The 13,845-nt window shown below is 41.2% G+C and overlaps 1 protein-coding gene across 1 annotated transcript in view; it reads left to right on the top strand.

Annotated features, from left to right (window-relative positions):
• LRGUK (leucine rich repeats and guanylate kinase domain containing) overlaps positions 1–13,291 on the top strand; it is a 103,829-nt gene extending 90,538 nt beyond the window's left edge. Inside the window, exons 18-20 of the mRNA XM_032401539.1 lie at positions 1,504–1,626; positions 8,206–8,357; positions 13,037–13,291. Of these exons, the coding sequence (XP_032257430.1) occupies positions 1,504–1,626; positions 8,206–8,357; positions 13,037–13,167 (406 nt within the window). The 3' untranslated portion in view covers positions 13,168–13,291. The remainder of the gene's footprint in view (positions 1–1,503; positions 1,627–8,205; positions 8,358–13,036) is intronic.
• Positions 13,292–13,845: the final 554 nt, after the last annotated feature.

Genomic DNA, 13,845 nt, shown 5'->3' with positions numbered 1-13,845 from the left:
TTCCTGCCGAGCAGGGAGCCCGATGCGGGGCTCGATCCCAGGACCCTGAGATCATGACCTGAGCCGAAGGCAGTCGCTTAACCAACTGAGCCACCCAGGCGCCCCTGAATTCTCTATTCTTAATATGAAAGTTTTTACTTAGTTCTTCTGTATAGTAAAGGCTTCATGAAGTTAGTGGCTATAATAATTACTGTACTATTAATTATTACATATCAAGAGGTACATTTAGGCTTTAATATTTACTCAAAATGAATAACTGGGTCACAGTATAGCTATAGAATGTTTGCATTTTATTTTCTCATTAATGTTATAGGCCTTGATATTCGGAATTCTCTTTCCTGTGTCACATTTTAGAAAATTTGAGTAATACAGTGAAGTCCCTGTTTTCAGAAAGCTAGTAAGAACATGACAAGACCTTAATTATAGCATTTTAAAAAGCTTTTTAGAATGCAGTGATTCAAGGAAGCAGAATAAAGAAGCCATTTAAATTTTTTTTTCAATTTCAGCTCTTTTTATTGTCTATAATTTTAAGCTGTTGAAAATCTTCATCCAATATAAATGAAACCAAGTTTTGTCACTTTGTTACATATCCAAAAAGTGTGATGAATTTTCTCCATATTGATAGGCTATCTTTGGATAGTCTGATTCAAAAGATAGGCTGTGTGGCATACACAGAGTTCTACTGAAGGGCCAGGAAGGTGATGGCCAGGAGATAGGCAGTGTCTTCCAGAGCAGCAAAGCTGGGGTCTGTGTGACCTCTGACCAGCAGCAGGGCCATGCTTATTAAAACGCTGGGGACAGAGAACCGAAGCAGTTTTAAATATGAGCTCCAAATGGGTCATACCAGGACAGATAGATGCTTCGAATTTGCATGCATTTATATGCAATTGGGCTACTTTGCACACAGCAACTCTATTTAGCAAGTCTGAGGTGAATAGCAACAGGATTTTTTCACTAAAAATGGTTAATGATTCTTCCAAGTCACTCTGGGGAAACAGGCTAGTAAAGATGAAAAAAGAATAGTTTACATTGGAGTTCAGTTGAGAGTATAATATTAGAATTTTTAGAAATATTTTATTCTGGTATCATTTCAAAGCACTGGATTAGAAACAAAATTCGAAAATATATGTTTCAATTTTTATAGCAGTTGATACATTGCTGGACTCACATAACAAATGGACTAGAGTTTATAATAGAATACATAGAATACATACTAATCAGTAGGAAGATAATTTGCCTATATTAGTGACTTAATGGATAAGAAAGATTCAAAACAATACAAATTCACCTAATCTACAAATTAGAATGTAATAATGCTAGTGTTTTAAGACAAGCTCTGGGGTAAATGTTGAGTGGATATATTACATTATTCCAAACAGATTTTATTGGCATTTACATTTATGTGGGTATATCAGTCAGTATTTAGGTATTACGTGTGTGTATGCTTGGTATCATTACAAAATTCTTTGTTTTTTTGTTTGGTTGGTTTTTTTCTGATTTCAGGGGTCCGGTGCCAGCACCTATTATCAATGGTCTACATTATTTTACAGCTTTAGAACTACAGAAAAGTTTTGAGCTTTGTGAAGATTATTTTAAAGCTCCCATTGGACCGTATTCTGAGAAAAGGTGAGTTGAGTTTTGTCGAATAAAATCAGTTATTTTCTGCTGATTAGCTAAGATCACAGCACTCCTCCCTAAGCTTCAGAGAAATCTTAAAACTGGGGAGCAGGGCCCCACCTTCCACCATGGACTTTGAAGGGCCCTCCAGGGAAGATACAGGCATATATCCTGGGTTCATCCAATTGAAAGCTTCTCTCTGGGATTTTGAATCTTGAGGGAGTGACACAAAGATGCAAGGGCAGTTAGAGATCCATCAAGACACCGGTAATGGAAGATCGAGAATCCATTGTGGAGGGCAAGCAGTGATGATCTACCTATCTCTTCCCGTATTGAGACCTGGCTGTGTTCTTGGCACCTAGCTTACTTTGGTTCCTGCCCAGTTTATAGGTCTCATTCTTCAGTTTTTCATTAGTCTATAAACTACACGAAAGCTTTTCAGTAACTCCTTTTTAGGTATTAAAATGAACCAGAGTTGGTGTTTGTAATTTGCAATTAACATCTCTGATTAGTATAGCTTTGTGTTTCTAAATGTTTACCAGCTGGTGTCTAATATACAAAAGGGCATTTCAGGGTTCCAGTGCTTAATATATCAAAGTGTAGTTCAAAAGCTGAGTAGGTGTTAAGCTGAAGACCACATATAGACCACAGCTGACACTCCACCACTGATTTTAGTGCTTGGCCTTTGCAGGCTCTCTACTACATCCTGTTCCTGCTTCTGCTGTGTTTACTTCTACAACTGACCATCTCTCCATACATAGGTCTTGAATCCAAATTTCCCAAGCAAAGATCTGGCTGGTTGGGTCAATCACCATCTACTAGGGGTGCCACTCTTGAATAGAGATCTGTAGCTAGAGCCCTCGTAGGAAACAGGCTGGTCTATGGATTGGTTGCACCTATATCAAGCACCCATCCTTTATCTGATTATCTATGGCCAGACCAGTGACAGAGAACCAAGTAGAGAATTCTTCAGAAGGGGTCGTGTGGGTTTGGCAGAGTCTCTGCAGGGTCTGAATCCGTGGCAACATAATAGACAAGAAATGGGACTGGAATGAAGTGCACTAGAATATTATTAACGGGAGATTTCTCTAGAAATATTTTTATTTTCTTCTTTATCCTTTTTTTGTAACTTGTAAATTGTCTTTACAGGATACATATTTTATTTTTGTATACTAAAAAAAACCCTAAGAATCCATGATGGTTTGATGAAATATTTAATAAATGGAAAAAATTGGCCCTTTAGATACAATTAAGTTTCTCACATCACTCTACATGTTAAAACAAATGTTAAAGTTATAAGGCGTTAAATACAATCAATGCCTATGATATAATAATAAGTATGGAGATTGAGATATGTATATCCAGTGTAATTAGGTTTAAAAATATTCATGTGTATGTATAGAAAAAAAAATACTGAAAATACACCAAAATAGAATCAATTATTATCTGTTCTGGTAAGCGCTGTGAATTGTGCAAGACTGTTGAATCTCAGATCTGTACCTCTGAAACAAATAATGCAATATATGTTAAGAAAGAAAAAAAGAAGAAGAATGTAGCAGGAGGGGAAGAATGAAGGGGGGGAAATCGGAGGGGGAGAAGAACCATGAGAGACGATGGACTCTGAAAAACAAACTGAGGGTTCTAGAGGGGAGGGGGGTGGGAGGATGGGTTAGCCTGGTGATGGGTATTGAGGAGGGCACGTTCTGCATGGAGCACTGGGTGTTATGCACAAACAACGAATCATGGAACACTATATCTAAAACTAATGATGTAATGTATGGGGATTAACATAACAATAAAAAAATTTAAAAAAATAAAAAAATAAATAAATTATTATCTTGTAGTGATGAGATTATGACCAATTTTTATTTCTTTGTTCTTCTCCCATATTTTCAGTGGTGAATATTTAATAATTTTTGAAGTATTAACGTCACTTTAAAAAGTTATCTTAAAGGTCTGCCACAGCAAAGGGATATTTTTTGATGGCATGTGTCATAAGAATGACAGTTTAAAAAATGAGTGCTGTTTTCCTTTATTTCTGAGTTTTATTGCTGTAGCACTTGGATTTTCTCCCATAAACTTGATGATGAAAAATAACCTTGCCTTCTAAGGGGTTCCTTCAGGCCTACCATTTCACCAGCTACTAGAGGCCCTAGTATTCTAGTTAGTATTCTAATTAGTATTAATATTCAATATTAATTGAAGGGAGAAGGATAGATACATTCATACCATAACAGAGAATTAATATGCTTAACAGGCCACACTGGGCTTATACATCACCTGTCCCCATGGTGAAAAGGGGGGGGTCAGACCTACCCTCAAGTCTGACCATTCGCTGGTGGTAATATATGTGTGTCTTTTAACTCTACCACTTTTTTACATCTGTCTTTCAAAGCATTTTCATTTAATACTTTCTTTGATAGAAAGGAAAAAGTAATTGTTGAAAGACAGACCTTGTTCTGTGACTCCCCCCACCTTTTTTTTGGTGTGTGCTTTAAATGAAGACCTACTGTCTTTTTCAAAAATAAGAGACCAGAACATGTGTTATGGGTTGAGTTGTGCCCCTCCCATCCCCACCTCACCCCCTGCCAAATTCACCTGCTGGAGTCCGTCCCTTCAGAATGTGACCTTATTTGGAAATAAGGTTGTTGCAGATGTAATTAGTTAAGATAAGGTCATACTGGAGTAAGGTAGTAAGGTAGACCCCTAAACCAATATGATTGGTGTCCACATAAAAAGGGGAAATTTGGACACACACACACGCACCGGAAGAGGGCTTGGGGTGATGTAGAAACCAAGGAGCACCAGACTGCCAGCAAACCACCAGAAGCTAGAGGAGAGGCCTAGAATAGCTTCTCTGTCACAGCCTTCTGAAGGAACCAAACCTGCTGGCACCTTGATCTTGGACTTACAGACTCTAGGACCGTGAGACATTAAATTTCAGCCACTCAGTTCACAGTACTTTGCTAAACCAAACCGAACAAACTAATATGTATTAAAAATCCAGTGACATTTTTCTTGCTATTTTCTTTCTGTGCTCCCTTCAACATACTATCTTGGTATTACTTTAGAGATTTAGCCATACAATCTATGGATTGTTGTGTGTTTTAATTAAAAGAAGGAAGAAAACTTTATGCTTCTATAGTTTGGAATAGGTCTAGCCCATAAAACATAAATGCATCTAACGTTGTATTTAGCAGAACAAGATTCAGTCTAGTATACTCTGGAGAGAAGCTCCCAAGCAGGATTACTAATGTCACTTGTCCACTGCAAGAAGAAAGAGCTGTTCAGTCACTGAGAAATCCAGAAGTTGGCAGTATTGGTCTCAGTTCTTTAGGAAGTGCTTCTTAGACAAACGCAATTACCTTATGTGGGAGCAAGAGGTTGGAAAACAAAGTCTCCTAGGATCATGGTATTCTACCTGAAGGGGGACTAGTATTCTGTGAAGGGATTCCAAAAAATGTTGTCTGACAAAAAGAGACAAACCCAAGAACTCAGTCCAACCTGGTATGAGGGATTCCCTCCTTCCAATGAGCAATTCAATTTAGAAAAATTGAGATAGATAGAATAACTGTTGATAACAAGTACTCAAAGCTTCTTCTCTTTTTTTTAAGATTATTTATTTATTTATTTGAGAGAGAGAATGCACAAGCAGGGCACAGGGGAGAGGCAGAGGGAGAAGCAGATGCAGACTCCCCACTGAGCAGGGAGCCCGATGCAGGGCTTGATCCCAGGACGCTGGGATCATGACCTGAGCCGAAGGCAGACGCTTAACCGACCGAGGCACCCAGGTGTCCCTACAAGTACTCAAAACGTCTAAGCAGAACCCTAGCTGCAGGGAGATTGCTCAATCCTGGACTGTCTCTGCCTGGGAATGTTGGTGCCATCGAGCCCTAGTTGTAGTTGATAGGTTGAGCAGAAGGCAGGTGTCCATGCCCAGTGTGGGAGCTTTCCAGGAGAGCTGATTTTGGATTCCAGCCATGGACTACCACCCACAAACTGCAGCTTCTGCTTGCCATTCAGACATAACCCAGACAGCATGAGTGTCCTCACATTGGACGTGTCCCCTCAGTATGCCTACATCACCCACTACATTTCCTCCTGGGTCAAGGACAAGCCCAGATAGCTAATTGGACTGTGTTTCCTAGTAATAGGGCCTTGAACTCCTGGGGACAGCTCATTAAAACTTGCTTCTACCCTTTTCATCTCTGCTACAGTCATAATATCATCCTGGTAGACAGAGACACCCTCATTAAATGACAAGCTTTATCCTGAATAGACCCGATTTGCATCAGCCTTTGCTACTGCAAAGATATGAACTTAAGTTAAATGTGGAGTATGAACAAGTGGAGGTCAACCTGAATTTGACATTTGATCCCAGAAATGTACTTCTGTGCTGAAATAGTAGTCATCGTGTTGGAACTACAGGGAAGAAAGTGTAATCACTTTCAACCACCAGGCTCTGCAGTAAACAATTACCTCTTAATTTTCAACATTTTAAATTAATCTTTGGCTAAATAATGAAAAGACAACACTCTGACGACAAAACTTACTGTAATTAACACTGGCAGTGAAAAGTAGAGCTCTAATGACAAAGTTGAGGAGGTAGCGGTGGAAAGTCAACATGCATCATCTGTTGTTGATGGAACAAGAAACGCAGGATTGAAATACGATACATGAAGGTGTAGATCTGACAGATGGAGGAACTGAAAACAGTGATAGGGCTCTTTGGGGGAGGAAAAACAGGGGGAGTGTTATTAAGTGAGCTGAATCCTTTCTGATGATAGCAGACATCCATATCTACCAAAGTTCGACTTAAAACTGATAAGTCAATAAAAACTAGTAACATATTATTTACAAATAAGATTATTGTCAGAATATCTAAAAACAGATGTGGTTAAAAATGGTTGACTCTCGGGGTGCCTGGGTGGCTCAGTCGTTAAGCGTCTGCCTTCAGCTCAGGTCATGATCCCGGGGTCCTGGGATCGAGCCCCGCATCGGGCTCCCTGCTCGGCGGGAAGCCTGCTTCTCCCTCTCCCACTCCCCCTGCTTGTGTTCCCTCTCTCGCTGTGCCTCTCTCTCTGTCAAATAAATAAATAAAATCTTTAAAAAAAAAAAAAAATGGTTGACTCTCAGGAGAGTACAAGTGGTGTTGGGAGAGGTAGGGCTTGGATTGCTGCTTTTTATTATAAGCTCTTCTGCATAATAGAATTTAGTTTTAATTATATGTATAGACAGTTAACCCTTGAACAAACAGACTGGAACTGCGTGGGTCCATTTATAGACGGGTTATTTACAGTGTACTGCTATACCATAAATGTATTTTCTCTTCCTTATGATTTTCTTAATAGCCTTTACTCTATGTTCCTTTATTGTAAGAGTAAGAATACAGTATCTAATACATACAACATACAAGATATGTGTTAATCAACTTATGTTGATTGAATCAACTTATATATACCGATATTTGTTATCGGTAAGGCTTCCAGTCAACAATAAGCTGTGAGTATTTAAGGTTTTGTGGAGTCAAAAGTCATATGTGGATTTTTGACTGCAGGGAGGGTCAGCACCCCTAACCCTCCCTCACATGGTTCAAGGGTCAACCCCAGTAAGTTGCTTAAAATATTAATGAAATGTTTTTGGAGAAATAAGAAAAATCACAGAGGGAAAAGTGAGTACATTTTGACTAAATAAACATCTTCAGTTTCTCTAGGTCCAAAACAAATGTAAAAGGAAAAACAACAGGCTATTTAAAATGTAACAAAAGAGTCAACATTCAATATATAAAGAGTTCACACAAATTGATAGAGCAAACAGGAAGATAGATCCTCCAAAGGTAAATGAGGAAAAGACAGTTTACAAATGACAGGAGAAAAGCTAAGTAATAAATGAATAAACTTAAAGATTAAGAAATAATGTTTAATCTTGCTGTGAACAAAGCAACAAAGCCCAATTACTTCACAGTGCTCTGCAGGATGAGCCTCTCCCCTCCGGTCCGTGAAGCTGCCCGCCCCCTCCCCCACCCCAGGAGCTCCGAAGCCAAGAAGCAGGTGAATCCCAAAGGAGAGTAACCTGGTGGCAGGAAGTGCACTGGGCCAAACACAGGGATGTTGGGCACGCTAATCACACCCGAACCTTATCCTAAAAGGGGAATAAAATCACAGTCCCCAAAACTCTCATTAGGTTTGCCCAGTGTGTTGTCCTAATACGTTTTCATATCCTCTGTCCTTGAAATAGCAGGAGATGCCATATGTAAATTGCACTCGATTCTAAAGTCCTGGGCATAGTATCTGTGCCTTACTCATCTTGTGTACGCTCCAGTATCCATCACGATGCTTTGCCCTTAGTAGGCGTTCAGCTATGTTTTGTCGGTTGGAGGAGAGGTTTATGCTAATATGGACAGCTTTTACTATGCCCGGTGCTGCGTAACTCCTGCCGCAGGGACCGCTGATCGCTTGAGCTCAACAGAGACGGGCACAGGCCCCTGACACGGCTCCGGAAAGGTGACCCAGTGCGGTCACAGGTGTAGATCGTGTGGCGCTCGGGAGCTTGTCATCTCAACGGGATCATGCACTTTTTGTTTTTCAGCGGCAAGGATTCCCACCTTACCAAGAACTATTCTACAGTATTTCATTCTTATCCATGGTCAAAAGAAATGGCTTTTCAGCCTCCAGAGGGCAGCGTCTATTCCCGCCCGGGATCAGGAGTAAGTGATAGTGAGGCCGATCAGGCCCTAAAAGGTATGTGTCATTTTACATACGGTTCTCATATAAATGTTAATATCATAATTATATCTATTTCCCACTGTTTCCTGATTTTTTTTTTAATTAAATGAGTGTTTTAAGTCAGACTCTCTCCTCTAAGGTAGGGTGGGTTTTTTGTCTCCCATTGTTTAGAGATGAGAAACGAAGTTCAGAAAGGTCGGGAATGTGCCCAAGGTCACTTACTTAGGCCATTTAGAATGGGCTTAGAATAGGCTGCTGTTCTGCCCACTGAGCCACTCTGCCGGCAGGGGTCTTCCCAGGTTGCGGGCACGTGCTCTCCGCAGGAGGTCTTTGAGGACTTGGGCTCCATTCAGTGAGGGTGAAGAGAAGCCTGGAAGGTTTCCGATTGCTGGCCCATCTTCTGCCCTGGGAGTCTGGCTGAATCCCGTTGGTTTTAGATTTAAAGGATCTGGCCCAGCCTAGCCACGTCACCCCCCTTCATGCCCCTTGCTCCTCAACACACAGGTGAATGCGTATCTCAGGCCCCGACAAGAGGGGCATTGCATTTTTGTCTCTGGGCATACTAGGGGTGTTCACAAATGACAGCGAGTAAAGACCTTGCACGGTGTTGTGGAGACTGAAGGGCTAGAGGTGAAAGGAGAGAGAACGGGAGAAAGTAACCCGGTGTTGGGATAGAAGGTGGGGCTCTGTGAGCGATGGGAAGAACAATGAGTAACTTGGAGGATTCTGTAGGACCTGCAGGCTAACAGGGAGCCTCCATTTATAGCCTGGGTGGGTGGTGAAGTTCTGCCTGAGCCCAGAGGGGAGGTGAGGACCCCCTCCTTAGGGTGACCAGGGGAACCAGAAAGAGAATAAAGACTTGTTAGTTTGCCAGGGACAAGAGGACACAGTGGTTGGCATGTCCAGAAGGCAGGGTTCCTAAACAGGCAGCTTCTCACCAGCTCAAGGGTGGAGGACTCTCTCTTCAGCTGTCCTTACGTTCAGGACAGCCGGCCAAGATAAGGTGTTTTCAAGCATTTTACTTGTGAGGGTGGACACAGACAGTAAGGATTAGAGTCCCAAGACCAAAGTTCCAGGAGTTATCCCAGATTCTGAAGTAGACACTTTCTTGTCATCTCACCAGTTGTGGGGAGTGTTCTAGGAACCCCTTAAAGACTGTGACCTGCCACTTAGGAGCCTGAGGACAAAACTCCAGGAGCCCTGGACCAAATGTGTCACCAAGGCCCACCGTGGTTCTGGTGTCCCATAGGACAGTGTTTCCAGACCTTTCACATCTTATTTTCTGTCCTCTTGTACCCTTCCTTCAATGGGATACTTAGAGTCAAAAACTGCATTCCAAACAGTCTGACCAGAGTGGAAGCGGGCTGTTACCTGTGAAAATAACATTGTATTCAAAATCAGAAGACCAGGTTCTAGCTCCATTTCTACTTTTGTCTGACTGCATAGTGTTGGGCAAATCAGATCATGTCTGAGCCTTAAGAATGAGATCTGTCCTACAGTAATATAGCAACATCCTATACCACCATATATTATGTTATAATATACATGTATATTATATAATATTTATATAATGTATATAATATATAATAATATATAATAATTATATAATATACATGTATATTATAATGTAATATATGGTATTATCTAGAACCAACAAGATGGGGTGTGGTGTAAGAAAGAAGTCATGTGCTAGATACCTACTCGGTATTATAAATTTGTATACACATAAGCAGAAGATGGTGGTAGTTTTCTGCAGGGATGGTTTCTAGAGATTTATTTTGTTCCTTTGAATGAGCCATGTTTTCCTGTTTCTTTATGTGCCATGTGCCGTGATGTTTTGACATCACATTTGAAAAAGCAGCCACCTCTCCAAGGGTGCAGGCCGCCCCGGGTCTTGTCCTGAGCCCAGGGTCAGTCTAGTGTGAAGGCTTAAGGTCTTTCCAGTCCTTTTCTGGGCATGTACTTTTCCTGGACCTATGCGTATGCTTTTTTCCAATTCCCCAGCATACACAGCCACTTTTTAAAGTCTTCACTTCCCTAACAGTCTTACCCTAGCTTCTTCTTGGGACCTTATGAAGATGTTCTTTTGTCCTCTTCAATTAGTAATGTCTTGCCCCAGGCGTACGTAGTTCTGGGTCTTCACTAGCCTTACCTACTTCTTCCTGCAGCTTCAGCTGTGTGGGATCCCAGCCGTGTCACTTGTGGCCCTCTGAAACCCGAGTTAGGGGACACAGAGACCCATCAGGCAGCCTCCAGGCAGGTTAGCACAGTGCTCTACTCTCTCTGGTTGGCAAAAAAACCTGAAATTTCCTCCTGTTTTTAATGTGGCTTTTTCTTGATTGGGCATTCGCTTGGTTGCTAGGGCTCTTTCACTGAGCTCCTACAAGGTTGTTTCACTTAGTCTCACTGTTCAGTGTTTGCACAGGGGAGCAAGGGCTTGGAGCTTCCCAGTCTGCCGTCTTGCCGGTGTCTCTCAGGGGTGGTTTGCTTAGCAATAGGTCACATGACTGGCTCCGGGTCAGTTCAGCTCACCTGTCTTTTGCACACGAACTGCCAAACCAGGTTTCCGTCATCTAACACATAGGCACTTGATTTTCTTCTTATGTGAGGGCAGCTTTTATTTTCTTCTTTTTATTATTTTGGTTTCAGCCCCACATTCTAGTTTATTTATTTATTTTTTTTAAAGATTTTATTTATTTATTTGACAGAGAGAGACACAGCGAGAGAAGGAACACAAGCAGGGGGAGTAGGAGAGGGAGAAGCAGGCTTCCCACCGAACAGGGAGCCCGCTGTGGGGCTCGATCCCAGGACCCCGGGATCATGACCTGAGCCGAAGGCAGACGCTTAACGACTGAGCCACCCAGGTGCCCCCCCACATTCTAGTTTAATTCGATCATTTGGGTGTTGGTTCATCCTCCATATTTACAGTTTTATAAATTTCTGTAAAACCAGCAAGCATGCTACCTATGCCTTTGTCCTAGTCCCTGCCAACAGTAGGATCCAGGACTTGGCCGAGAGTAGTGTCCTGTGACAAGTCTTCGGGGACTCAGTTCCAGGGAGAGCCTACTTGCCATGTGATTTCTACTCACATCTCTCTAGTGTCCTTATGTGAGAAACTCTGATACGTGCCTTGCAGAAATCAAGACAAGACTATTTCAGTGGTGCTTTCTAACTCAGAGGTCAGCATTTTCTGTGAAGGGCTAGAGCCTTCTGCAATGACTCAACCCTCCCATTGTGGTGTGAGAGCAGCCATAGAAAATATGTAAATATGACAATATGTAACTGTCATAGCCTGGGTTCCAATAACTTCATTTACTGAAACACACTGCAGACCAGACTTGGCCTATGGGCTATACATTTGTCGACCCCTGCCCAAATAAAAGGGAAATTAAGTTAATTTGAAATAATTAATTTGACATAATTTGCAAACCCTTTCCAACACTTATCACTCGCTATGGTGTTTTATAAATGCGCAAACCATTTCTTTCACAAACTTGAATTTGCTAAGGTTTGAAGTCAAGTGCACTAGTTTGTAAATCTTTGTTCCCATGTTTCCTTTGTTCTGCATGTTCCAAGCAGTGTCCTTTGTCTCCTGTACTTTTCTTGCTGTCGGTGAGCTCTCCAAGACCAAACTCTGAAAGCACTTCTGTAGTTTACTCCAGCACCCTGGGATTCAACTTCCCTGGGTGTGGAAACTTGAACTGATTTAGAAAGGAGGCCTACTCTTCCACTGTCTTCTTTCTTCTTCAGGGCCTTCCTTCTTTTAAGATGTTTTTGTTACCCTTTCCAGTTTGAAAAACATCTCCATGGTAGGGGGGAAGAAAAGAAGCACCAGCAGCAGCAAACAAGGAGGAGCTCTTCATTTTCTTCTCTCTTTCTTTTTTTTTTTTTTTGTCCTCTGTTAACATAGTATCATCTCATGGAATGTGCCCTTTTTGCTCTGATTATACCTTAAAAAGGCCCATTTCCCTTCATGATTCAGATTGCTTCTGTTTGCCCGATAGATGGAGTCTTCCTAATCTTATGGTATGGGTCACTCCATTTTTTCTCATTCTCTGTAGAATCCCCTGCCTCACTTCCTCAATCCCTGCTACACTCCTTCTCCCCAGGGAGAATTCGGCTTCCTCTGTGGCTACTCTGTGCTCTACCTTCAGTCTCTATCTTTCAAACTCTTCTTGCTGCCCATAGTCCCCAATGGAACTTTATGGTACATCCTTGGTGTCTTCATCCTTGGTGAACAAACCAACTTTAGAGCACAGTGGATGAGGCTTTTCTAGGAAGGACTTTAGGATATATATGGGTGCATGTCTGTGTGTGTGTGTGCACACGCACGCGTGCACTAAGCCAGGTTAGGTATGATTGTAAAAGAATATGGTCCCAGGCATCATTATAGAAGGTATGAGCGGGATAGAAAAGTAACATGGGATTACTTGGGGTTCCAGCCTTCTGATCATTGGGCAAGTCTACACAGCCTAAGGCTCATCCAACCCTGCACATGATGTGTTTTGAAACTCATCCCCTATTTTTCTTGTTTGGATGTCTTTTGTTCCCTTTAGTTTGTTATGAATTAATTCTAAACAATATTCTGGTGCTTACAACATTGCAATGTTTATTTTCTCTGTAAACAAATAAATCTCTTGTGTACCAGGAGGTTAACTCTATGTACTGTCTTTTTTTTTCTTAATGTCTTACAGAGCTATGTAAACAGCCACTTCCATGTGACAAAGGGTCTGTCCAACACAGAAGACACATGGTCTCGGTCATCAGCCACCCAGGTTTCAACACCAAACTCATCCTCCCTCCAATCCCTCAGGGCCGCAAGTAGACGAGGAGCTGACATTTGGTCTTAACACACAAAACTTGTTCTGATCAATGTCCAATCCCTTTGTCTTACCTGGCCATGGATCCTGTTTCCCACTCAACCAACTACCTACAAAAGAAATGTTCTACATGCCTTTAATTCTCTCAGTCAATTTTTTTTGTGATTCCAAATAGTGTCTTTTTAAAATGTAAATTATTCTTAGCTTTTAGAAATGTAATTTCAGTTTTTCTCATAGCTCTTAATGATTTTTCCAACTGCTTCCTGCTCTGAAATATCAGACGGCAAACTCTCCCAAGATCTCTGCATTGCTGTGTGGATAGTGATTTTTGGATATATCCAACTGGGATTCTGCTTTTGAAATTTCAGTGTGTCCATTTATAACATTAGTGTATACCCTGGGATATTGAAATATTTTGTTTTTCTGATTATGAAAGGATTGTAGAGTTCCGTTTAACTCGTGACCAACAGGATCCTGACTGCATCTCTCAAAAGGAATTAATTAATGTATTTTTTCATGGTTCTTGAGTTCCTCTAGCAATATGAAGGAATAAGAATTATCAGATATTTCTTTTAGTTCACCCTTTCCTGACTCTGATTAAGTACTGCTTGTCATTAGAAATATTTTTAAACAACTTTCTTCATCTTTATAGTTTCACTACCTACTGTTGGCAGAAAAAAAAA

This window comes from Phoca vitulina, unplaced genomic scaffold (assembly GCF_004348235.1).
Source record: "Phoca vitulina isolate PV1807 unplaced genomic scaffold, GSC_HSeal_1.0 scaffold4, whole genome shotgun sequence".
In the NCBI taxonomy this organism is placed as follows: Eukaryota; Metazoa; Chordata; class Mammalia; order Carnivora; family Phocidae; genus Phoca; species Phoca vitulina.
This window is presented reverse-complemented; position numbering and strand designations above follow the sequence as displayed.